Genomic DNA, 26,702 nt, shown 5'->3' with positions numbered 1-26,702 from the left:
ATTGCTCAACAGTCAATCCATACTACCTTTCCCAGTGTCTCACTTGAGAATGCTATACAAAGCTGAATCTCCTGATAGGACCCACCACATGACTGCTGCCTCCCCCTTCTCCCCAAACAAAATAGCCTTACGTTTATGAGCAGGTGTACTGGGCTGGGAATTTGGAGAAGTAAGAGTTTTAGATCCATTCCCTTCTATGAACTGGTGTTAATAATTTTGTGCCCTAATTATTGAACGAGGTCTCATGCTCCATTGAGAGCCTATACACGCTGGGAATAGAACAGAGGAATGAAATTCTCACCTTACTGAATTCAACACAAAAATTTCATTGGCTACAGGGTAAGAATTTCTCCCCTGCTCTCCAATATGGCATACCCAAGAGTCACTGGATTCCCTGCTCACTGCTGCGGCACCTCCTTGTGGGTCATTTGGGGATTAGTTCTCAATCAGTCTAATGCCCCCTCCTTCACTTGCTCACCGTGTGATCTCTCTCTCTTCCTCTTCATGACTCATGGTGATCCCCCTTCATGGTTTGACCCTCTGTCTGGGTCATTATAGCTCTTCCTTTCTGGGGTATCAAAGTCCTAATGGACAAACTGTCTCAGGCAGTCATCTTGTCTACTGTCCTCACTGTGCCACTTTCCCCAGGGCTGGTAGGGGAATCTGGACCCTATGTTTAGCACACATGGTCTTCACAATCCCAGACACTGTTGCTGTTTCCCTAGGCTCCGTCCTACCTTGCTTCTGTAGCTCTGCCCCCACTCTGGGTTATCAGTGGAGCTTCCTCTGTTCCCTATGGCTGTTTCACCCCTCTCAGGTTCTTGCAAGAGTCTGTATTCCAAGGATCTCAGAGCTTACTTCCTGCAGAACTCCCCCCCCCCTTGTTGCCATCCCCTCTCCTCTCTAGGGAGTGCCTGCAAGGTCTTTCCTACAGCCCCCTCTTATCACCAACTTCCTCTTTCTGTGCCTGTCCCAGCTCCTCACGCAGCTGGGCTTCATCAGTAATAAGGCCTTATCAGCCCTGGCTCTACTTTAGGTGCAGCCTATCAAAGGGTTAATTGGCTCTTTTTTCCTACTTAGGCCTTGGGTGGGGTAGACACTCCATCACACCAAGTCTCATCCACTGTGCCACACAGTCTCTCAGAAAGATTAAGAAAAATCTGTTAAGATTCTGCCAAATTCTGTGCTTTCTTAAAAAAGACTCAGAGGGGTAGCTGTGTTAGTCTGGATCTGTAAAAAGCAACAGAGTGTCCTGTGGCACCTTTAAGACTAACAGATGTATTGGAGCATAAGCTTTCGTGGGTGAATGCCCACTTTGTTGGATGCATGCACGAAAGCTTATGCTTATACATCTGTTAGTCTTAAAGGTGCCACAGGACTCTCTGTTGCTTTTTAAAAAAGACTACTCCATGCACGTGTAACCATCTGTTGCAGGGTACTATGCATCCTCTTCCTAATGGTTGGTGTGCAGATGGTAACAGCTTATTCATGCTGCCAGATGTTATAGTTAGTCCTTTTGCTGAAGTGGTAGAGTTTTGTGATGAAGTGTAGAAGGTCCAGGGTTCAAACACTGCTGAAGATAAATGACAGGAGGTATATTACAGTTGCATATGAGAGAATTTGGTTCTGTCTTTATTTCTTTTTGAAAAAGTCTAGGAAATTCCAAAGAGAAAAATGCCAGAGTTAAGGTCACCTGTACAACCATAATTTTGTCCCCTTGTGCATATGCATTATTACATAGTCTTTAATTGCATGATCACTTGTTATTTATTCCACAAGACCCCTGCTCACTCATCCATCCTTCCATTGTCACAATAAAATCTGTTTAAAATGGAAATGATTTTAAAAATCATGAAAATTGTGGAATTATGTATTATTGATCATGGCAAACTTAAATCATATTAGAATTTAAAACTAATAGAAAATGATGGGCTCATGTGACTGGTAATAATAGCATTTGGAATCTTTCATTACCATATTGCTGGTTCAAAGCTGTCCCAGTTCCTAGTAACTTACAAGTATAGTTTTCATTGGATGCTTCTTAAGTGGCCCAGGCCCACTTGAAAAGATTTTCTTAGTCCAGTGAGCAAGTTACTTTTTATGACTGCTTAAAGTAGTTCAACCAGAATGGGGTTAAGACCCAGTGGCAATGCAGTTAAGGCCCAGTGACAAGGCAGGACTTCTGTTTCCAGTGTTGTCAGTTCATCACATTTTACAAGTGCTAAATTAACTGCAGATGATTTATGGTAGATCCTGAAAAGTACATTGCCTGATTTTTGTTCCCTTTGTCATAACAAGTTACATATTATAAATCAGAGATCGGCAACCTTTGGCACGCGGCACGCCTGGGTAAGCACCCTGGTGGGCCGGGCCGGTTTGTTTAACTGCTGCGTCCACAGGTTCGGCCGATTGCGGCTCCCACTGGCCACGGTTTGCCGCTCCAGGCCAATGGGGGCTGTGGGAAGCGACAGCCAGCACATCCCTCGGCCCACGCTACTTCCCGCAGCCCCCATTGGCCTGGGATGGCGAACCGCGGCCAGTGGGAGCCGCTATCAGCTGAACCTGCGGACGCAGTAGGTAAACAAACCGGCCCGGACTGCCAGGGTGTTTACCCTTGCGGGCCGCATGCCAGAGGTTGCCGATCCGTGTTATAAATCATGGATTTTTTTTTTATTTTTATTGTTGAGTTTCTCCTTCTGGAGACATTTAATTTAAAATACATTAAAGACTGTAAAATTGGTCCATGTTACATTAGTTTCTAAAGACTTGATCATTGGTGATCAGTATTAACTTGAATTCATAAGGGTGGGTCTTAGAACACTGAATTTCATTTGTCTGAGCTTGCTGGAGATGTATCTGTACTCTGACCTTTTATATTTTACATACATAACAGGAAGGAAATAAGCACAGCCGACCTGTGTCAGTTTTCCTAACTGCTTTATCTTGGCTACATAACATTTTGCTACACATCTGTATGTTACAAAAATCTGCTCACTTTTAGCATACAATAGATTGGCATTCCACATTCATTGGTGCGACAGTTCAGAAATACTTTAGAAAGTCTTAATCTAATGTTATTGTTAGAGAGCTTATTCCTTCACTCTCCCACTTCCCTGGTCCTTCTCGCATGAACAGGGAGCAACAATACCCGAAGTCCAAAGGTGCAAACAATTCGATGTTTATAGGGGTGAACTTCCAGCAAGCTTTAATCCAAGTTCCTTTTTCCTTATTTTCGAATCCCAACTTACTTCCTGTTTGCCCCTAATTTATATAGTAATATTCTTAGCTATACCTTAACCAATCATTCTACTAAAATTTACCTAACCAATCCTAACATATTGTAATATGATTAGCTAACCAATTATATCCCACCACCTTAATTAGTTTACACCCAGCAAAATTAATTATACAGCAGACAGAAACAATCACAGAACCAGACAGAGACCATGCAAATAAACATACAAAACAATACAGAAGTGAGGATTTCACAACTACATCTATACAGACATAAGGGTTTCCCAACTGTGTCTATTGATAAGTGAGTTCTTACCAGGCAGAAAACTATCAAACTAAATTTCCTTTATCACCTTCCTAACAGCCCCAGATTGCCTTATTTCAATATGGCTAGTTTGGAATGTGAGGATGTGACTGCACGCTTCTCAGCTTATGGCTGCCTCTTAACCAAAGGCTTTGGCCTAAGAACAGGGCCTCAGACTGTCACAGTGAGAGAAGGCCCTTACACAGATTCTTTCTTTTATACCTCTATAACTAGCTAAATGATAAACATATACCTAAATTCTTAAAGTATAGGCCTTTACATACAAGCTTGAATATCTATATCCTAACAGTTATTTCTGCTTTTTATAAAGGCAACTTCAGATGCAGATCTGAAAGAGCACATGGTTGGAATCATATTCAGCAGGAGCAAACTGACAAATTTACAAAAACAGGTTTGTGTAATACAGTTCTTGAGGTGTTAAATGTTTACCTTAAATTGTAACTACCGGAAAAGAGCATAATTATAAATCTTTTGTTGTTTAACATTTTTTTACTTGAGTATTTTTCATCCTTAATAGTATTTTCCATACTTAAGGCTCTGTTTCCATTATAAATTACATATTTAAAGATTTATAATTTGGCTTTAAAATTTAGCAGTGAACTGTAACTAAAAATAAAATCTTATCCTATGAACCTTCTTTTAAAATTATAGTTAAGTGGAATACAAGTTGTCCTAATGTTTACTACTAATAGGTAATGTTGGCATACCTCGTTCAATATTTCAGATGAGTCTCAGCTGCCAATTTTAGGTACTTATTTAAAACGCTTTTTCCCCTTCTCGCACCAAAAAATAAGTTTAGATTTCTTAGATTATGGACAGGGACCAGCAAGGAGATCAGGATTTGGATTCTGAAACTACCCCACCCACAATGTCTTCGGATGTTTGGATCTGTAGTTTTGTTTAGCTTCATCTGTTTTTAATTTATTTTTTTACTCAAACATAGAAAAGTGGCTATTGTGCATCTGAGGTAACTTTAAGAAATTTCTTAAGATTTTTTATTTAACTAAATTCTCCTTTCACATAGTAAGATTAGCCATTTTCTGTGGGATAAACATTATAGCAGAGATTTTCAAAGGAGCCTGAGAGGAACTAAGTGCCCATCTCCCATTTAATTTCAGCAAGATTTAGGTGCCTGTTTGCCTTTTCCACCTTTGAAAAGCCAAGCCTTACAAGCTTTAAAATCTTTTAAATGTGTTTACTTTTTTTAACACGTTATTGGCTAAATTATATGCATTTAATAATGTGTATATATACATAACAATAAGGGTTTTTTATTGTCTCTAAGATTTCTTAAATATGTGGTTAGAAAAGAGATTATAAAGTGGTTTTAAGGAGGTACTCTCTTTTGGGATGGTATATGTATCTTTTGACTTCTAGTGTGTTTTCCTGGATTTTAAATAAAAACACAGTTATGTGATATTGTCACAAACTGAGTCCAGCAAATTCAGTATTATAGGTACATCTTTATCCTTAATTGCATTTATAAGGGGGAGTAATAGAAAAAATCAAAATGTTATGGGCTTTTTTGGTTTATATTGCAGTCTTGAAGGTGTTTTTGCAATTTTTTTTTTTTTAGTTCTTACTAAGCTACTGTGTGTGTGGCATTTGTTTGGTTAGGTATGTGCTCATATAGTCCAGGCCATCCGAATGGAAGCAACCCGCGTACGTGAGGAATGGGAGCATGCAATCTCTAGCAAGGAGAATGCCAACTCGCAGCCTAATGATGAAGATGCCTCTTCTGATGCTTATTGCTTTGAGCTGCTGTCCATGGTTCTGGCACTGAGTGGTTCCAATGTAGGTCGTCAGTACCTGGCTCAGCAGCTGACTCTACTCCAGGATCTCTTCTCACTACTGCATACTGCCTCTCCCAGGGTACAGAGACAGGTGAGTGTGCTAACTACTCCTTATCTCTTGCAGTGCTTCCAGCAAAATAATCCAGTGCTAAAAATTAGATCATAATGTGCTTCACAGTACAGAATGTATGTGAACTGATTTTTGATTCAATTTAGTAGTTTGCCTCATTTCTGATTTTCATTAAACAAAATGTGTGTATAATTTTCACTGTCAAATTCAAAATGTCCTCAAATATGAGATATGAAATATTCTCAAATAAAATAAAAGCAGATTTTTGTAGTGTGACTATATATGGAAGACAGTTAGCCTTAATAGCTCAGGTTCTCACTCTGCATCCCCACCCATCTCATCCCAAAAGGTTTGCGATGCGAGCCTTTTTTGGCAATGTGAACTGCCTTATACAAAATCTACACCAATGGAAATTCTCCCCGGATTAGCACAGGGATCTAATAGTCTTTTTGCATTGTTATGTGACAGGCCCATAGAGGAGGGGGAGAATCACTTGTTTTAAATACAAAAATGTGTGCAGTACAGATTAATACAGCGCAATAGCCCTTTTAATATGAAGAGAATTATTTTCTCCATTTGTCATTTTTTTTTTCAGATATATTACATAGATATATCTAACACACAGGAAATATGTGCAAATAACATGAAGAAAAGTGCAGTGTTATGTAAAGAAAGTCCCCAAACTAATAGGCAGTTCTAACAATCATCAGTTCAACACAACCTTTAAACTGTGAGCAAGATTGGATTAAGACAATCTGGGGCCCTACACCCGCCATTAGAGGGAGCGCCCTCAGCCGCACCCCCTTTGCTCTGCCCTCATGAAGTGATCCTGTGGCATCAACCTCCTCCCCCAACTTGGCGTGCTAGTGACAGACAGCACGCTGCCCTCTTCTAGAGAGGCTGGGGCAGCAGAATGGGGCTCCTTTTTTCTGCTACAGAAGTGATAGTGGGGTCCCTCTTCCCCTCATGGATAACATGAGTGGCAGCAGACTTCACCTCTTTCTCCTAGATTGGCATAGGTGCATCAGGGGAACCCCCCAGGTGTCTGAGTGTACCTGCTCAGGTGGGTGGAGGGCTGGCTGAGATAGTGGCACTTTTCCTGCCACACACAACTCTGTTTGGATGGTGTTGGCAAGAAGCAGTGAGTGTTGGAATTAACACCCCATGATATTCATAGAGGAATTCATACCACTCTGAGCCAATTCTTTCAGATTGTTTGCAGATTCAGGCAGACGTAAGTTGGACTTGTCACTTTTTCAAGCTTTTCTCCAAAATCATGAGTGCTAGAAGGTTAATTAAAAAGAAAACATGAAAGCTCTGATTCTGAAATTATTACAAGGTGGTAGTTTCTTAGTGCCTATACCTTTATCTGGTCCTGTTAGTGAACATAAAACAAGTGAAATCCATTTAAAAAATAGCTGTTTCAGTTGCTTGTTGTTACTTACAAAGAATGCTATCACATGGCACTATTACAAAATTATTCAAATACAGGAAGCAAAAATTTTTCTTTAAAATCTGAGAGCCATTACTTTTCCTATTTTAAAATCTAGCCATACTACTTTAGACATAGCTACAGCAAAAATTATTGTAGTTTGAAAACTGAAATCCTCTATGCAAGCAGCTCTTAATGAAGAACAGTATCATAGTTGGGGACTGGTTGAGTGCTCCAGGCCAACAGCGCTGCCTAATGGAGACACTCCAGGATATACCTGAGTCCAAAGGTTGCTTTCCCTAGTGGCATTATTTCAGGGTAGAATCGCATACTGGAGAGAGTCCCAGGGCCACTTGTACTAGTGGCAATATATTACACAGTAATGTCACCCACTGGAAAGAGTCCAAAGGCCGTTCTGCCTGGTGGCAATATCACAGGGCCCACTAGCGAGCATGGGGTGGGGTAGGGGAACCTGGGCCCACCCTACTCTACCAGGTTCCGACCCAGGGCCCTTTGAAACAGTGTACCCTGACACAGGGTTCAAGCTTGGAGCCCTGGCTGCTTCCCGGCAGGAGGTTGCTGCAACCGCTCTCCTCCTTAGTCAGCCCAAACTGAGTTGCGCTGCTCCCTTTTGAATGCTCCCTCCACTGGGAGCGTGCCCAGCAAGGTGAGTGGGCATGGCCTCTTGAGTCCAGAGCAATTTGTTAACCCTCACCTTTCCAGTGTAGGGTTGTTACACCCCTTCATAGTCTTTGCTAGGTTTGGAGGGGAATAAGAGATTGGCTGGTTGCTTCTGAGTATTTGTACAATTTTAGGAAAGCCTACTGAATTGCTGCTCCCTTTACATCATCACTACCCTTTCTTTCTGCCAAAATCCACAAGTAATGTGGCTTCTGCTGGAACAATTTGTGATTTAATGTTAATTTTATTTTATTGTGTCACTGAAATACAAGGGAAAAAAAGTTACCTGGTTATAAGCAATAGGAGAAAACGTGGCTACTGGTATTTTTGGAGTCTTTTCTCTGTTTTTGCTACACTCTGTAATACATCATACTGCATATTACAAGCTTTTATTTAAAATAAAATCATCTGTTTCTGCGAAGATGATACCCTCATGTGTAAACAAATGTGTGTTGCTCACTTAACCCACCCTTGCAGAAACTATCTTCAGCCAGAAATAGTACTTCCATTGACTTCTGAGATTTAAAAATTAATTGGCATCTAATATTAAGCACAATTTAGCATCTAATATTAACACAATATTTTAATTTTTCTGTTTAAAAATAAATTAAAAACAGAAAACTAGGTCAGTGCAATGTTAAGGCTGTACAGTTTATAGCTTAAAATTTAAAAATCAGGAATTGGAGGAGTTAAGTTTCCAGAAGCAATTTTAACCTGGTCACATTGCAAATCCTTTGTACTTTATCTTTACATTTAACAACATAAACAGAAGTATATTAAAATAGAAACAGAGAAATATTTCCTGTATGCAGTGTGACCAAGTTAACATTACAGTTTTAACCTGGTGTTTTGTTTTGTTTTTTTTTATTTCATTGTGGTTTTTATTTTAACCAGGCAAACCTGTATTGTATTAGAATAGGGAAATTTATTGTACTATTTATAGTAAAAGTTTGTCTAGGTTTGAATGTTTTCGAAAGGCAAGAGACTTACAAAATTAATGAAAGGTAAGATATTGGGGAGGAGAATCTCGTTTAGTATAATAGCTAATTGTGGCGACTGAATGACCTCTACTGGAAAATGTTGACTTTAATTGGAACCAAAAATTGCTGATTAGGTTTCTTTCCTTTGAGTTCCTGTAATAGCAGTTTTGTGTCTGCTCAATACTTAAATGGAGAAAATTTAGACCAACTCTAATAAGAGTATTTCTCAGCAAACATTTCTGATAGCTAGCTTTTCACATTTTGCACAGACAAGCATCAGTCAGCCCTAAGATGACCATTTAGTGCCTAGCTATTGCTTCTTACATTTCCCTACCTTCTTGTTAGTAAGTATTCTTAGTATACCACATAGTCCTTTTGAAAGTCTCAAGCCTTAATTATGAATTTATATGCTATGTTGCATTCTGTATTCCAGTGTAAGTAATCAGATTTTCAGTATAGCAGCTTTTAGTTGTATTTGCATAAGGTGCTTGGATACTTCTTTTTATTGTAATTTTCCTATAAGTAACTGCATTAATAATAATTATGCTTGAAATTTATATAGCACATTACAATTTACAAAGTATGATACAAACATTACAAAATTCCTGAGAAAGATGATTTAGAAGTTAAAAAGTAGATTAACTCTTCTTATGAAAATGACATACCAAAATAGCTTATAAATAAGTGAAAAGTGCTTTTGAATATAGCTTTGAAAATTCAGCTATCTCCTTTAAATTTGTGTTGCTTTGGTTCTTCTGCTTAGGTCACATCATTATTAAGACGTGTTTTGCCAGAGGTGACCCCTAGTCGCTTGGCTAGTATCATAGGGGTAAAGTCTCTGCCACCAGCAGACATAAGTGATATTATTCACTCAACGGAAAAAGGAGATTGGAATAAACTGGGTATCTTGGACATGTTCCTGGGGTGCATTGCCAAAGCACTCACTGTACAGCTAAAAGCCAAAGGAACCACTATAACTGGAACTGCTGGCACTGCTGCAGGCAAAGGAGTTACTACAGTTACACTTCCAATGATTTTCAATTCCAGGTTAGTAAAAGCTATATTTTGTCAAGCTAAAGACAAACAAAAGCCAGAGATTTTAAAGTAAAATACACTCTTTATCTCTCCCTTTTATAATCTGAAAATAAATATTTGTGCCCTACTATTAGAACTATTTAATTTGACATAGTGTTACTATGTTGATGTAAAAAGCAGGATACTGAATAAGTGTAATGTTCCTTTAATTACTTGTGAAATATACTAAGGCATTACCTTTATTAATTTAATTTATCTTATTTATTATCTTTTGCAGCTATATTCGCCGAGGTGAAAGCCATTGGTGGATGAAGGGCTCAACTCCTACACAAATTTCAGAAATCATTATTAAGCTGATTAAGGACATGGCAGCAGTAAGTTTACATGCTCTGAGAGTTACTTTGATGTTGAAACACTTCTGATCACTGAACAGTTCATGTACTGTGTTTTTCCTGAGGAACCCTGCTTCATTCAGTGCACTGTGAATGAGGTAGAGATCTCAGGAAGAGAAAGGACGGTCTTTAGGTTAAGGCATTGTACTGGGGCCAGTAAGAATTGGGTTCTATCTCTGGCTTTGCCCACATTTTCTGTATATTGTTGAATAAGTCATTTCGGAAGTAGCGGCTCACTTTGTTCCTCATTTGTTAGATGGCCAATGTGAGACACCTAGAATCTGATTTTTCAGGAGGGCTGAGCATTCAAAACTCCATTTGAACTCAAAGGAAGTTGTTAGTTGCACAGCACTTCTGAACTGTCACTGGCAAGTTTAATTATTGAATTTTTAATTTTTGAATGTTTGACTTTGCAAATATAATGTTATTTTTATATATTTGTATGTAATTATTTTAGGCAAAGGTAGTAGAGCCACCTATTGCTACGGTTGCCAAACACTCTCCACTGTAAGACCCTATTTCCAGTTCCTTATTACTTTGGCAAACTATGTATTACATCTATACTTCTGACCATAGAAGAGTCTTGCTCAAAGAACGTCTGCTGGGTGACTGGTACGGTGGTCCTAATAGTTTAAATGCTGCCTGCCAATAACTGTTTTCAGTGACTTATAATGGAATACCAAAAGTGTCTTTGGCTCTTGTGAGAGCTTGGTCAACTTTGTGTTGATATTCAGGTATCATCTTGTCTATAAATGAAATTATTGTTGGGAGTCTTTTGGATATAGTAGTGTAACCGTGCCTCCATGGGTCACAACTGAGAATACCAAATTCAGGACAAACTGCTGAGAAATAGGGCAGATACACCCCAAAACAGGAGGTAATTCTCCCATGAGATATACCAAACCAGCAACAAAAGTAAACGTCTGTTTCACCACACTTGCTAACAAGATGTCAGAACAGCAGTTTCCTTAGGCATTCCAGTCCTTGTATCATCACCAAAAACACTAGACTTAGGCTAGGTCTACACTACAGCGGGGGTCCGACCTAAGATACGCAACTTCAGCTACGTGAATACCGTAGCTGAAGTTGCGTATTTTAGGTCGGCTTACCTGGCGGTGAGGACGGGGGAAAGTCGACCGCTGCCGCCGACTCCGCTGCCGCCTCTTGCCGCGGTGGATTTCCGGAGTCGACGGCAGAGCGATCAGGGATCGATTTTATCGCGTCTTCACTAGACGCGATAAGTCGATCCCAGAAAACCGATTGCCTGCCGCCGGACCCTCCGGTAAGTGTAGACAAGCCCTTAGAGATTAGTGGTTTTTTAAAACCAATTTAATCAAATAAAGATTCTTCTGATCCCAAAGGACCAGCCACACAACTCAGATCTTACCCAGAAATCACGCTGTTGCTAATCCCTTTAGTTAAAATTACCTGGTCAGTCTGTGGTGTTTAGAGAGAGATAAGAAATGTAAATTACAGGTGGGGAAGTTTGGTGTATTCACATTTCTGGTGTATTGAGAATGGAGTTTAGGAGGTTAGTGGAATTACTTTTTTATTTCCTAAGGATAGCTCAAAAATCTATTTCTTTCTTTCAAGACAGATTTTCACCTTTTTTCAGACCCCTCCAGCACATACATTATAATATAGAAATGCATGGGATTTGTTTTATTAGTTAATGGGTACCTAAGGATGGGAAGAATGTGTGTTAGTTACTATATTTTTACAAAAATTCATGATTTCCCTGTTAATGAAAAGTAAGTACATCAGTTTTAAGCCACTGGTTTTGTAAATGTCTACATTACATATGACAACATTGATGAAATAATTTTATACATCAGTATTATTTTCAATTTTTAAAATGTTAATAACAGAACACCACTGTTTTACTTTCACCTGTACATGGGACACAGACAGTTTTGAAGAGTATTTATAACTGTGGTTTTATGTATTAGTTTCATATATACACTTCCTCTGTCTGTGACCTTCAGCTGTGCTGGACAGAGAGGGAGCTGTGTGTGAGGGGCCTGCTCTTTCCTGGACTCTTGAAACAAATTGCCCTTTGCCCAGCCCTCAAGGGTCAGGCTTGGTTGTTCCTAAAACTGAACTTGCACTGTAATGCAAACATTGAACTCCAATCTCTGCAAAATGCATGTGTGTTTGTGCTATTCACATGGTTTACTCTTTAAATTCATGTTGTTCCATTTCTAATGAAAGTATGAGATGAGAGTTAAAAGAGTGCAGTACAGTGTGAGTTACAGGAATGTTTTGTGGCATTATATGTTTCTTTCTGGGAGGTGGCAGCACTTTTCTTGATCGAGAGGAGGAATCTGTCAGTGAAAATAGACTCATAGACTTTAAGGTCAGAAGGGACCATTATGATCATCTAGTCTGACCTCCTGCACAATGCAGGCCACAGAATCTCACCCATCCACTCCTATGCCTGAGTTATTGAAGTCCTCAAATCATGGTTTAAAGACCTCAAGGTGCAGAGAATCCTCCAGCAAGTGACCCATGTGCCACGCTGCAGAGGAAGGCGAAAAACCTCCAGGGCCTCTGCCAATCTGTCCTGGAGGAAAATTCCTTCCCGACCCCAAATATGGCAATCAGTTAAACCCTGAGCATGTGGGCAAAACTCACCAGCCAGCACCCAGGAAAGAATTCTCTGTAGTAACTCAGATCCCACCTCATCTAACATCCCATCACAGACCATTGGGCATATTTACCTACTAATAATCGAAGATCAATTAATTGCCAAAATTAGGCTATCCCATAATACCATCCCCTCCATAAACTTATTAAGCTTAGTCTTGAAGCCAGATATTTCTTTTGCCCCCACTACTCCCCTTGGAAGGCTGTTCCAGAACTTCACTCCTCTAATGGTTAGAAACCTTCGTCTAATGTTCCTAATGTCCAGTTTATATCCATTTGTTCTTGTGTCCACATTGGTACTAAGCTTAAATAATTCCTCTCCCTCCCTGGTATTTATCCCTCTGATGTGTTTATAGAGAGCAGTCATATCTCCCCTCAGCCTTCTTTTGGTTAGGCTAAACAAGCCAAGCTCTTTGAGTCTCCTTTCATAAGACAGGTTTTCCATTCCTCGGATCATCCTAGTAGCCCTTGTTAATGTTAGGGATGAGTGACAAGTAATGCAGCAGTCAGCCCTAAGGTGATTATTTGACACTGGCTGCTGCATTCTACATTTTCCTCCCTTCCCTCTAGTAAGTATTCCTGTTATATTTTCCCTTTCTCTTATTGCTAAGATGGAATGTTACCGCAGTTCCTTCTATGCTCCCAAAGCAAGTTCTTAGATCAGTGAGGGTTATCCACCCTTCCCCCAGTTGTCATGCTTTTTAGATGATTCTTAGTTCATGTCACTGATATCCTTGGGAACTTAATCTGCTGAGGCACTACACAAAGAGTAGGTCTACACTTGTGGCAATGTGTAGAATACAGACACTGCACGCCCAGCTAGCTCAGGTATAAATATTGGTGTAGACAGTGAGCCACTCTTTAGGTGGGTAGAGTACCTTACATCCTGAACCCTAGGGTACATACCATACACAGCTTTCTACAAGCCCAAGCAGTACTTCCCATGTCTACACTGCTGTTCTTGGCCACGTAGTCTCCGACTGCCGGGGCCTTTCCCCACCATCATGAAACACTTCGGCAGCAGGGAAAGGCTCCAGCAGCCTTGCCATTGCTGAAGCCTTTTCCCTCTGCCGCCCCCAGCTGGAACCTTTCACTGCCATGTGAGTTTGGATGCCTTTCACTGCAGCATGGAGCTACATGTACCCTACCTGCCGTCACAAGTGTAGACAAGGCCAAAGTTGCCAATAATTACCACATCGATATCTGAGACTAACCATTTTTCTGTATGCTTAGAAAAAGAAATAACTGGTAACTGAATAGCATTTGCTGGAGAATGCTGACTTTTTAACTGTGACCACTGTACTTTAAATTCCCTTATTTCTAGCTTCCCGTTGAGTTCCTTTAATTGCAGCTTCATTTCTACTTGATATTTTAATGAGGAAAGTGGTAATATGTTAATGAGTTTTAGAAAAATTATCTACAATTCCCTCTTTATCAGGGTCACCTGTCTGAAGCTTGGTCCCGTGTGACAAAAAATGCTATTGCTGAAACCATCATTGCTCTGACCAAAATGGAAGATGAATACAGATCACCAGTGCGATGCATTGCAACAACCAGGGTAAGGACTTTGTCAGATTTACATCAGTTTGTTGCACACATTTGATAACAGCAACATCCTACTAATGGCACTCCCACTGGTTAGCATAATGTTTGGTTCCATATGTCCTCACAGTAGTAAACTTTGTATACAGGGAACAGAAATTACAATTGCTAAGTCCTGCTCTGTATGTGAGGTGTATCCTGCGTACTCTGTGCAGGGTGGTGGTTGGCAGAGCCAGTAAATATGTATTATTTTGTATGTAACAGTTTCAGGGTACTGTGTACCTCCATTCTGAAGCTCTAATTTATAACTAATTATGTACAAGCAATATGGTTTATGTAACACTAATGTATGTACAGTTTTTAATAAAGGTAAACAGCAAAACTTTTTTAAAAGATCAGTAATATAATGAACATTTAAACTTAAATTTTAAATACAGTTTTAAATGAGTTTCTCCTTCATTTATTTATCTGCCATGAACAAAGTTGAAGATTCTGTATTTTCTCTGCAACATGGATAGAATACCTCAAAAACCCGATAATAGCAGAGCAAAAGCCTTATCGTTGTATGAAATCACAGACCATTTAATTTTTAAGTTGTGTGTGTGTTCCTATGGTGTGGAGGAATAATACTATTCCACTTGGCATTCGTGCAGTGAAAAATAAACACACAAAGGTGTATTTGCTAATTAGAAATATTTCCCATTGTTCAGGGCAAATAATTTGAAAATTCCTGTCACACTGAACTCTACTAAAAATTAGCATCGATGTGTATTGGTTGGAAGAAAACTTTGTAAATTTTAGATGATGTTGAAAATGCCTAATATTTAAAACTTATTTAATAGGAATGCCTTTGCCACTGAGATTTGTAAGCCCAAGAAGTTAGATATGTAGTAAAGTTAAACAGATGTGCAAAACCCTTTTTAAATCTTTTTTTTTTCCAATTCTGAGATATTCTGGTTCACTGAACATTGCAACATTATAGATACCTGAGTCTCATGGTAATCCATGATATTTGATGTCACAGAATGATGCACACTGAGATATTGCTGAACCAGGAAGGCACCAAGAGACTTCACAGAGGGAAGGAAGAATTTTTTACAAGCTAAATCTTCAAAGCCATACTGTGATATCTAGTCAAGGCCCTCTCATTTGACAGTATCTAGAACTGTATGTCTGGAACTGGATTCAGAGAGCCCTAAAAAACTCATTGGTCTGAGAGCACCTACATTTGTTTATTTCAAGGCACATTGCAAGGCCTCTGTTAATTCAGGCTTTTTATCTGCAAGAGGAAAGTATGTCTTTTTTCGGAGGAGGGAGGGCTAAAGGATGGTGGTGGTCTCATATGCTGATGTTTTCAATTTAGTGTTACTATTTTTTGTTGTTTTGAAAACTGTAAATGAACATAGGTGTATTTAATACACTTCTTAGAAAGTGTTAATATGTAAAATGCATGCCAAATATTTATATAGAATAAAAAGATAATTTTCTTTTATTATCAACACCAGATATGTTAAAATAATTTACATAAAATAATATTTTGTGAAACTGTTGGTAGTAAAAATATTCAACATTTTAGTCCTCAAAGGATTTTCCATATATCTTCTTAGGTAATCCTTGTTTATTCTGATTCAAGATAGTCCACATATTTCAATTTTCTTCTGTATGAAAGAAATATAACACAGTCAAATTGAAGAATTTTTTTGGAGCAACTCTAAGCATCCTCCACAGAATGAACAAGAGTTACCTTCTTCCTTTCATTTTTCCTTTCTAGAAATGTTTGCCTTCAGTTAAACTAATCTCTGAAGCTTGGTTTGAGAGACTTTCAGCAGAAAAAATGCTACTCTTAGAATCATAGAATATCAAGGTTGGAAAGGACCTCAGGAGGTCATCTAGGCCAACCCCCTGCTCAGAGCAGGACCAATCCCCAACTAAATCATCCATGGATAGAGGAAATTCATTTACTCTGTCTCTTGGGCTTTCAACACTCCAAACTATTATTTTATGCTCGTCTCAGGTTCCTAATATTCATAGACCACGAATCTCCATATTTTTAGGCTGTGAAGAGCACTATTCAGCAGCAAAAAGCCTCTGGAAGAGCTAAACCAAACTTTGTCTGTGTTTAACTTCACCCAGGGACATACTATGTTTCCGAGCCTTTTCTTCTTCCCATAGTCCTCTTTTATTTTAAAAATAAATAAATAAAATTAAAATCTTTTGTTGAAACCTGGCCCCATGATGTGGCTTCCAGTATTGCTCCTCTAACTTAAAAATAAAAAAGTTAGATTTAGTAGTAAGTACTGCTAAGTGACATCTTTTAAAACTTCCAGCCCCACCTCTCAAGGCTGAGGTAACTTCATCATTGTAATTCATGTGGCAAAAGTATTTTATGCTTTTTGACTAAACAGTTGACGATTTAGTGGTCTCGGTGGAGGATTGGTCTCCGAGCCCTAGTCAAATATTTTTGGCTGTAGTAGCTGGCATTTCTACTCTTCCAGAAGATAGAAATTCTTATCTCTCATAGAACTGTTGTGTGAAGAGGGAGGTCCCCAGCAGCTGCAGGTATTTTGCCATCAAGGTCTATATTAAAACGTTAAGCTAATTCCCTTTTCCATCTCCTTCCTCATCTATTCTCTGCATTTTGAGTATCACTTAGTCCTAGTCCCCTATCATGGAAAAGATACGAGATAATGCCATCTCCTTCATGCTTCAGTCAGGACTTAGAGTAGCTCCAAACACCAGATTTCTTCTCCTGGCAAGTGCGCAATAAAATCCGTAAATTGAAAGATGATAAAGTAAAGTTATAGGTCCTGGCTCCAAAAGTAAAATTCAGTAGATTAAAAAATGTACCTCATTAGGGCAGTGCTGTTTCCCAGGAATCTTGATAAGTGATTCACCAGCAGCCCGAAAGATGCCATTTTATCTCCAAATGAAAGATCATCCCACATTTGCCATCTCCAATCCCTATTACATGTAATTTTGTGTAAGATTCAGGTGAACAAAGAAAACAGTGTTAGGACCCAGAGTTCTCAGAGAGTTCTGCCTGTTTGAAGCCCTCACTTACTTTTGAGGCTGCCACTTAGATATATTAAAGTGTGAAGTAACTTGAATCAGTCATAAAAAACGCCAATGGTGTTTCTCTTGATTAGGACAATTCACACAGACCACCCAGCTGTTCTGTGAATTCCTGCTGTAACTTTAGCTTGTTTTTTCTATTGGTATTCTTTATCAGCAGTGTATACTGACATTCTCTATTTATTTCTGTATTATTCCGTAAGTGTATTGACAAAGCTTGTTCAGTTTGGCAGTGGTTGTGCTTTATCTACCATGTTTCTCTACAGCGTACTATGATTGATTTGCCTTCTCTGCCTCTCTGTTGTATAGTTAACTAATATGTTAATATAATTTTAAGGTGGGAAAACTGGGGAGAGATGGGTTAGTCCCAAGATTTGCACCCAAAAGTCAGTAACTTTTATTCATGTGCCTGACTCTCTTTATGTGATGTGGTAGAAGAATCCATACTAAGTGGATTGACCTGAAAAGAAGGCAGTTGAAAATTGTGTTTATTCCTAACCATGAGAATTACCTTTATTTTAGTCTTTTGTGTCTACTTGGAATATTTCTATAATACAACCCTCTCTTTCAACAGCTCTGGTTAGCCCTAGCATCCCTGTGTGTGCTTGATCAGGACCATGTAGATAGACTGTCTTCTGGAAGATGGATGGGAAAGGATGGACAGCAAAAACAGATGGTAAGACTTCAAATTCAAGATATTTTTTTCTCTTTTAAACTTGGATTGCATTGAATTTACTTTTCAAACAAGCAGTAGCAATGACAAAGATTACAATAGCACATGATATGTAGAATAAACATTCTCAGATTTCCTCACGAGGTTATACTAGCCAGACAATGTTCAGAAAATGGAACCCAAGGGAATATCCAGGAAAAAGGAACATATAATATGACAGCCAATATGTAAGATCAAATAGCAAAAGGTGAAAAACAAATACATTCTTTAAATACATCAGAAATAGAAAAGCTTTCAAGAGAACTGGTGGTTCGATTGGCCCACCAATGATTAAAGGGAGCAATTAAGGAGGATAAGGACATTGCGAAGACTTTAAATGATTTTTTTTGCACCAGTCTTCACTGGAGAAGATGTTGGTGGAGACACCTACCCTGGACCTACTCTTTTCTGGTAATAATAATGAGGTATTGTTAGAGCTGAGTGAATGATATTTCAGTTTGCTGGTTTGAGCCACATCTGAACTTTTTCAGAATGTTTGGCCAATCAAAAAAGTGGGCAAAAAGTCCATTTCAGGTTGAACAGAATGTTTTGTTCAACCTGAAATGTTTTTATTTCTGTGCATTTTAAAGGGCCAGAGTCACAAAAGAGAAGGAGGAAGAAGTGATGGTGTTCCCCCTTATAACTTTTAGCCCAGTGTATTCTGTGGGGTCTCTCTTAGTATCTTCTGTTGAAGCTGTTCCACTTTGTATAAATAATTCAATAGATAATGGAGCAGGAATTGAATTTGGGTCTCCCCACTCCCAAATTAGTGCCCTAACCATTGGGCTATAGGGTAATCTAAGGTGGGTTTCTTTCTATCCTGTTAAAGCTGTTCCACTTTGTATAAAATACCTGAATAGTCATTGGGCGTCAGAGAGAGTGTGAGAATGACCCTATTTCCTGGTAATTAGGGCACTCACACGGGAGGTGGGAGACCCAAGTTCAAGTCCTTGTTCTAATGACTATTTAAGTATATTATATAAAATGGAACAGCTTCAGCAGGAGAGATTAACCGGTCGTCACTTAATGCAAGGCGGTTACATATTTGTAAATGTTAATGTGGACACCGCACAAACATTTGTTCAAGGACACAAAAAAGGATTGCTTTCTGCCTTTCCAGAACCTGACAGCAGTTGTCTCTTCTCCCCTGTTTTTCCCCAGGGGAAAGTTAATTGGATTACAGTGCAGGCTCTTTGCACTGTTCAATGGAGACAGACAACAGGGCGTGGGGAGTCAGAGCTGGAATCCATCTTGCAGCTAGGAAGTAGGGGAAGTCAGAAGAGTAGGCTTGTGAGCTAGGCAGATGAAGAACTAGTCCAGCAGTCAGGGAGAAGAGCTGCTGAAGTCTGCTTCCAGTTCCCCACTCCCTTGCATACCTAGCTGGAAGGAGGATGTGTTTGTGTTGCAGTAGAGATGGAAATGGAGAGTGTTTTATAGCAGTAGAATAAATTAATGTTACAGTGGAATTTAGGGTTTGTTACCATGGAATTTGTTCACATTGTACTGTGGAATAACCTACGCCTTGATTATTTATCTTGACAGAAAAGGCAACCTATCAGGGGAGTTAAAGGTAGATATTGTGCCATTTTGATGCATCTTTGAGGGTTCCCCATCATCAGTTTCCATAATTTTTTTTATCAAGTGTAGCATGCTCCCAAAATTTGAGTAACACATCAGTTAGCACAGCAAGACCTTTGTCTCACTCTTTTTGAAAATAGATTCCCAGACATTTTAGTGATGAATATGAGCTAATTTTCATTAAACAAAGCAAATCTGGGATTGGATGCATTACTGCACTTTTGTTTCTTACATTTCTGACAGGCATAACTGTGTTTAGATATTGATCATTTCAAAGTTGACAATTTATAATCTAAAACAAGTTCAAATTGTCCTGTTTTAATTTCCTACTTTCCTTTATGGGACGCCCACAGGGAGAGGGGAGTTGAGGGAAGCAGGTTTAATGTATAAGGAATTATTCCACTATTTTTCTTCTTTATTCAGCCAATGTGCGATAACCATGATGATGGTGAAACCGCTGCAATCATTTTATGTAATGCCTGTGGGAATTTGTGTACAGACTGCGACAGATTCCTTCATCTCCATCGACGAACGAAAACTCATCAGAGACAGGTAGAGTAAATAAACACACCAAGTAGTACTCCTGTTCTTTTTGCGGATACAGACTAACACGGCTGCTACTCTGACACCAAGTAGTGTGCATTTCAATAGCTTTTTTTTGTTGCTGTTTTATTGATAAATCAGATTAGAAAAGAGTTAGTGGTAGTGAGTAATAGATCTACAAACTGTTCTCTGTGCTTTCTAAAAGGGATGGATAACTTTGCATTTAATTTTGCATTTGATTCTACTTGATTTTCTTGTCCTTAAAGAATGTTGTTATGAATAGGACTGTAATGTCAGCTCCTAATCCCACAACCCTGGCTCATAATCCCCATCTGTTTCCTTCTTTCCTATTCTAACTTCATTGAATTTCTCTGGAAAAATCCAAGAACCATTCAGACTTCCTTAACTAAAAATCCATCCATTACTCCCTCAGAAATGTTATGTTTACTTCTCCTTTCACCAGGGCTAGCTCCAGGCACTAGCAAAGCAGGTGCCTGGGGTGGCCAATAGAAAGGGGCGGCACTCCGTCTGTTGTTGGGGCGGCAATTCGGCAGCGGGACCTTTGCTCCCTCTTGTCCTTTTCGGCGGCAGCTCAATCAGGGTTTTTTGTTGTTGTTTTTTTTTCCCTTTCTTCACCGCTTGGGGCGGCAAAAAAGCTAGAGCCGGCCCTGCCTTTTGCATGGAGTCCATGCCTATGAACAAAATTAATTGTTTGCCCTCTTTGACACCCTTTCTGCTCCTCAATCCGTTCCCTCTCAGTTTAGGGCCTTGCATACTTTTCCTGACTTTGTTATAGCTCCCTTCGCCCCGCCTCCCCCCATTCCTCACTTCCATGCCCCTTGCCCTATTTCCTTTTTTTTCCTTTACGCCAATCACTCACTGAAAGGCTACTCACCTATTCTTCACCACAAATCTCTCCCTCCCATCCTGATCTGTGAGCACCATTTCCCCTGCCCTCATCCCCTTCTTTCGAGCGTCTTTTCTTAAGATACAAGTGTGCTGTAATAATCATACTGCACCACCGACAACCTTAAAAAAATAAATTGTTCTCATTGTATCCCCTGATCTTTTGTATATCTGTCTGACTTATCTTGCCTAGCCAGTTCACATTTCACTTAGCCAAAATATAGTTCCTTCTTTTTCTTTCTGTGCCCTCCCTTTGTTCTCCTTTCTCCACTGCTGTTGACATCACCTTCTTCCTGTTTTTCATGTTTGCAATCTTGGTGTCACCTTTGATTCCTTTTCCTTCTCTCCATACACCTATGATGCCAATAAATCATGCCATATCTTTCTTCATTTCAAAAATTAATCCTACTTTCTATACCAATATACCCATGTCAGCTCCTTCCATGGCGATTGTAATCACCACCTCTCTGGCCTCCTTGGTGCCATATTGCTTCCCTTCCAATTTGTCCAAAATGCCTGCCAATCAGACCATGTTACATCTACATTCATGTTTAAATTTCTAATTCTCATCTTCAAACCCTGCAGAACTACACTCTGGCCTCTATATTGTGGATCTAAGATCTTTCATGTTCCACCTCTCCCCCTTCTCTCTACTTATGATGGCAGCCTCAACACCTCATTTTTCATTCATCCACTCCTGTCTTTTGTGCCTTCTACCATGAAAGGAACAACCTCCCAGTCATCATCACCCTCTCCTCCTGAATATCCCTCTCCAAGACACATTCCAGCATTTTCAGACCTAGAATTTGGTTCCTAAACTCTTGTTTTGGCACCAGTAAAAGTGTCCTGATCTTTAGAGTCCCACTGAAGTCAAATGGAAGTAGAGTTTCTCACTTTAATTTATTTACATAACTATGGATTCAAGAACCTAACTTTGGACCACCTGGATTTAGAAGTTTAGCTTTTTCTTCCATGAGCCCCCACAACTGGAAAACAAAATATTTTTAAATCATTGCCTACGGTTTACTTTTGTTCTAGACTGGAAACTCTTAAGGCAGGGATTATTTTGAAATATTTACTTTACATCACTGTCATAGTCGGTTTTAACAAATAATAACACTGCTCTACAGCCAAAATGCTTCTGAAATAAATGTAGTCAAACTTTACTAATTCTGGGTCACTGAGAACGAAAATGATGCTTAAAATTGTTGATTGGCTCTAGTTTTCAAGATATGCTATTGGGTCAGTATATACGACCCTTGACTTGGGAATGGCGGAGGATAAGTGAGTTATAAAGGGAAGGGGTCTCAATTTAAACCAGAAATGACTAAAATACATCTTTGACTGGAACTATGAATAAATCTATGACTGGGTTTGGACAGTACTTGCTTTTTAGGCAAAACAATGAATGATGCAATCTGAAGCTGGTATTGCGTCATACATGATATGAATTGCATCATGTTATTCCTAGAAGTCATGGATGATGCAATCATAACGAAGCTTACATCACTCTGCTGAACAAATTGCCCTATATCAGCTCTAGAAATCATACAGTGTCGTGCTCTCTTATTTGTCAGTGTTTGATTTTGCAAAGGGACACATTTCTGTTTAGCCAAAGTGAGCAGAGATGCCTCGTACTTGTGTGAACAGTGCAGATAACTTCTGCTATGTTTGTGGTGAAGTGACTTTTGCATCACAAAAGCGCAGTATAACCACTATGGTTAAGAAAGCCTATCACCTTTTTTTGGCTGCAAAATTGGAGATCAGGACAAGAGGTGGGCCCCACACATATGCTGCAACACTTGTGCAACAAATCTTCGCCAGTGGTTGAACAGGAAAAGGAAATCTATGCCTTTTGCAGTGCCAATGATTTGGAGAGAGCCAACAGATCATACCAGCAATTGTTACTTCTGCATGGTGCCTCCAGTTGGGAAAGGTGTGTCAAAGAAGAAAAAGTGGACTGTGCATTATCCAAACATTCCATCAGCTATACGCCCAGTACCCCACGGAGAAGGACTGCCGGTTCCTGATGCACCAGAATCATTCTCACTTGAGTCAGACGAGGAAGAGGATGAAACTTCTGGTCCTGAACCATCAGTGTCACAGGACCCACATTTTCTCCCATCCTCCTCCTCTGAACCACACCTCATAACACAAGGTGAACTGAATGACCTTGTCAGGGATTTGGAACTACCCAAGAGTAAGGCAGAGCTGTTGGGCTCCAGACTACAGCAGAGGAATCTCCTGGCAGGTGATGTTAGGGTTTCCATGTTCCGTGACCGTCAAAAGGATCTTGTCCCATTCTTCTTCATGGAAGGTGATCTTGTAGCCTGCAACAACATCCATGGTGTGATGGCAGCCCTCAACATCGTTCACGATCCAGATGAGTGGAGACTGTTCATTGATTCATCGAAGACAAGTCTTAAAGCTGTTTTACTGCATAATGGCAATGTTTTGCCATCAATTCCAGTTGGTCATGCAGTCCATATGAAGGAAACCTATGACAACATGAAACAACTTTTGAGGTGCATAAACTATGACCAACATCAGTGGCAGCTTTGTGGCGATTTGAAGGTTGTTGCTCTCTTGCTTGGTCTGTAGACTGGATACACAAAGTACTGCTGTTTTCTCTGCGAATGGGATAGTCGTGCAAGAGATTCCCACTACATCAAGAAAGATTGGCCACTCCGACAGTCATTGGAGCCTGGGAGGAAAAGTGTTCAGCATCCACCACTTGTTGAATCAAGGAAGATTTTGTTACCACCCTTACACATCAAGCTGGGTCTGATGAAGAACTTTGTCAAGGCCATTGACAAAACACAAGCAGCTTTCAAGTACCTCCGTGGAAAATTTCCAACGTTAAGAGAAGCTAAGATAAAAGAAGGTGTCTTTGTTGGTCCTCAGATTCATGAACTTCTTCGAGATGATGCATTTGACCATGCGCTGCGTGGCAAGGAAAAGACGGCATGGAAAGTCTTCCAGTTAGTGGCAATACATTTTCTCGGAAACAACAAGGCAGACAACTACAGGTTGTTGGTGGAAAACCTCCTCAAGGCATACAAAAGCCTTGGTTGCAACATGTCACTAAAGATACATTTTTTGCACACTCATCTAGATTTTTTTTCCACCGAACTGCGGAGCAGTGAGCGACGAGCACGGCGACCAATTTCACCAGGACATTGCAACAATGGAATAACGCTATCAGGGCAAATGGAGCCCATCAGTGCTTGCAGACTATTGCTGGACAGTGACAAGAGATGCTCCATTTAATGAATACAAGAGACAAGCCAAGAAGCGCCGAGTAGACACTGAATAGGACTAAACTATGTACAGAATAGTTTTTTGCCTTTTGTTTCATAATAAATTTTATTTATATAACCCTTTTGCTGATTTTGAAAGTGTTACATAAACAGGACAGGTGAAATATTATCATGTAAAGCAACCATAAACACATGAAAAGACCTAGGTTTACAATTTATGATTAAAACTCTACTATCTACACAACATACATAGACATAAAATGTAAAAACTTAAATATCTTAGAAACAGTAGCCAATCAGTTGTTTTAATTGTCATATTTGAATTCAGCACATCAAAATACATAATAAATAGCACATTTTATCTCAGAAGCAGACGACTTCTCAAAAATTGTAGACCAGTGTAATTTGTCATGGCCAATTTTTAGTAGGTCACAGATGATCATGGTGAACAGGGCAAACATCATGGGAATACTTTTATTTAACAAAAAGGCAAAAGTTAAAAAAAAATCTGTACTCAAAAATAACATTTTTCTACTTCTGTTGCAAACAAGAACAGTATGTATTCTGTGATAGTGAGAGATCTTATATATATACACAGGAAGGTTCTCTCACTTTCATTACGATAGTATATGTAAAATCAATTCAAGCAGAGCCTTCCTAACCAGGAAAGGCAGAAAACCAGAAAACTGCATGAAGTCCTTTTGAGGTCTCGCTATCTAATTGTAATGTACCTGGGAAGTGTTTAGTTACTACAGTGATGGGCATTATAAGAAACCTTAAGACAGAACAGTTTTCAATATATTTGTTGCCATACCAGAGCCTACCTTTTATAAACCTACGCTGATTTTTTAGATGTAAACAATTTTACTTTACACAAGAGGTTGTAGGGTAATTTAAGGCCTCCTGAAGTGTAAAGCTTTCACTGGGAGTCTTCACATCATTCTGGTTCTTAGCATAGCTGCGTTGCTTTTCAGTGTTCTTGTTTTCTTTGTTGACTCTTTGGCCAATCCAGGTTTTAATTTGTAGCTTTTACCCTTCAGAGTGTGTTCCAAATCATCATATCATCCCACTCCTTGCATGCACACAAATTACAGAATGTATAAAAGTCATATTTTTAAAACTTGCAATACAGACTCCATAACACCCATGAGAATTGCGACAAAAAATGTAAACTTACAGGTGATACCAAAACTAAAGTTTTTTTATTATTGCTTACTGACTCAGCTTTTTGTAAGAGTACTATTGAATACCCATATGGTTAAACTGATAGGTATTTAAAGAAGAGGAAGAAGCTATCAAAGTTGATCTTCATGAAGGCTGTGGTAGGACCAAACTTTTCTGGCTCATGGCACTAGCAGACTCTAAAACTATGAAGGCTATGGTGGAGTTTAGAGAACAAACAGGTAAAAATCAGATATTTCTTGTTCCTTACTCATCCTGATTACTTTTTCTTAAGCTTCTCCAAAAGATCAGTTTCTGGAAATGTTACTCTCTGAATCTTTACATTAATGCTTTATTAGTTCTATTATTTAAAACAAAGCACTGAATCCTGGTAAATTATATATTGCCTTGGTGGTAGCATGTTGGTGGTGCTTTGCAACACCAAGTGGATGCTTGAGTTTAGAAACATTGTAAGCTCCAGGGCAGGTACTATGTTTTTGTTCTGTTTATGTACAATGCCTGACACAATGGGATCAAGATTAGGACTCCTAGGTGCTACAGTAAAGTAAACAACAATAATAATAATTGGATATTTAGCTCTTTGAAATGCTAGAATTTTTTAAATGGGGGATTCTTGAGTTGATATTACCACTCTTTATCCACTCATGCAACTCCCACTTTCATCAAAGGGAGTATTACAAATTGAGAGTAGTACCCCATAAATAATTGTCACTTGTACTTACTTTTGAATGATTTATAAAATGGTTTTATTTTCTTTTGAGGAAGGTGGGCACACCATATAGAAAAGAACCTAATCTATCATTAACAAAATTGAGTTGGGTAATTAGAAAAATATATATAAATAATAGTTTCAGTACCCTTGAACAATGTTAATGCTAATTTCTCCAAAAACAAACTTTTTCCACTGCCCTAAAATATAAACACTTCTAAATTACCCATAGACATAGTATTGTGATGACTTTTCTACTAGAGAGAAAAGACCACAACAATGCTGAGCTGTGGACAGTGTCCAGCTTGGCATTTGGATAGTCATTACATTCCAAGTATTGTGTTACATTTACAGAGCATTTGGGTGGTAAAAATACAACCATCCCATAGCCCTTAATTACAACCCTTTTCACAGTGATCAGAATGTTCAGATACGTTGGCCTCTGTGCAGCATCTATAATAATAAGAAAAGCCAGCTGTGTACCTGCCTGCTTCCATATACTCCTTTTATGGTCACAAATTAATAGGAAAGATGCTCCATTATCTTACCCTTGAGTGATGCGCTGAACTGCTGAATTTTAACTTTGATAGCATGGGGTTGGAGGGGGGGT

At 39.2% G+C, this 26,702-nt stretch overlaps 1 protein-coding gene across 1 annotated transcript in view; it reads left to right on the top strand.

Moving 5' to 3' along the window:
- MYCBP2 (MYC binding protein 2) overlaps positions 1-26,702 on the top strand; it is a 407,094-nt gene that overhangs the window by 366,431 nt on the left and 13,961 nt on the right. The window contains exons 69-76 of the mRNA XM_026662219.1: positions 3,870-3,950; positions 5,177-5,443; positions 9,279-9,562; positions 9,828-9,924; positions 14,027-14,146; positions 17,777-17,878; positions 19,916-20,044; positions 25,472-25,604. Coding sequence (XP_026518004.1) covers positions 3,870-3,950; positions 5,177-5,443; positions 9,279-9,562; positions 9,828-9,924; positions 14,027-14,146; positions 17,777-17,878; positions 19,916-20,044; positions 25,472-25,604 — 1,213 coding nt within the window. The remainder of the gene's footprint in view (positions 1-3,869; positions 3,951-5,176; positions 5,444-9,278; positions 9,563-9,827; positions 9,925-14,026; positions 14,147-17,776; positions 17,879-19,915; positions 20,045-25,471; positions 25,605-26,702) is intronic.

The sequence above is a fragment of the Terrapene carolina genome, unplaced genomic scaffold (assembly GCF_002925995.2).
Source record: "Terrapene carolina triunguis isolate 2854851 unplaced genomic scaffold, T_m_triunguis-2.0 Scaffold21, whole genome shotgun sequence".
In the NCBI taxonomy this organism is placed as follows: Eukaryota; Metazoa; Chordata; order Testudines; family Emydidae; genus Terrapene; species Terrapene triunguis.
The sequence above is the reverse complement of the archived record's forward strand: the minus strand, read 5'-3'. Positions and strand labels throughout refer to the sequence as shown.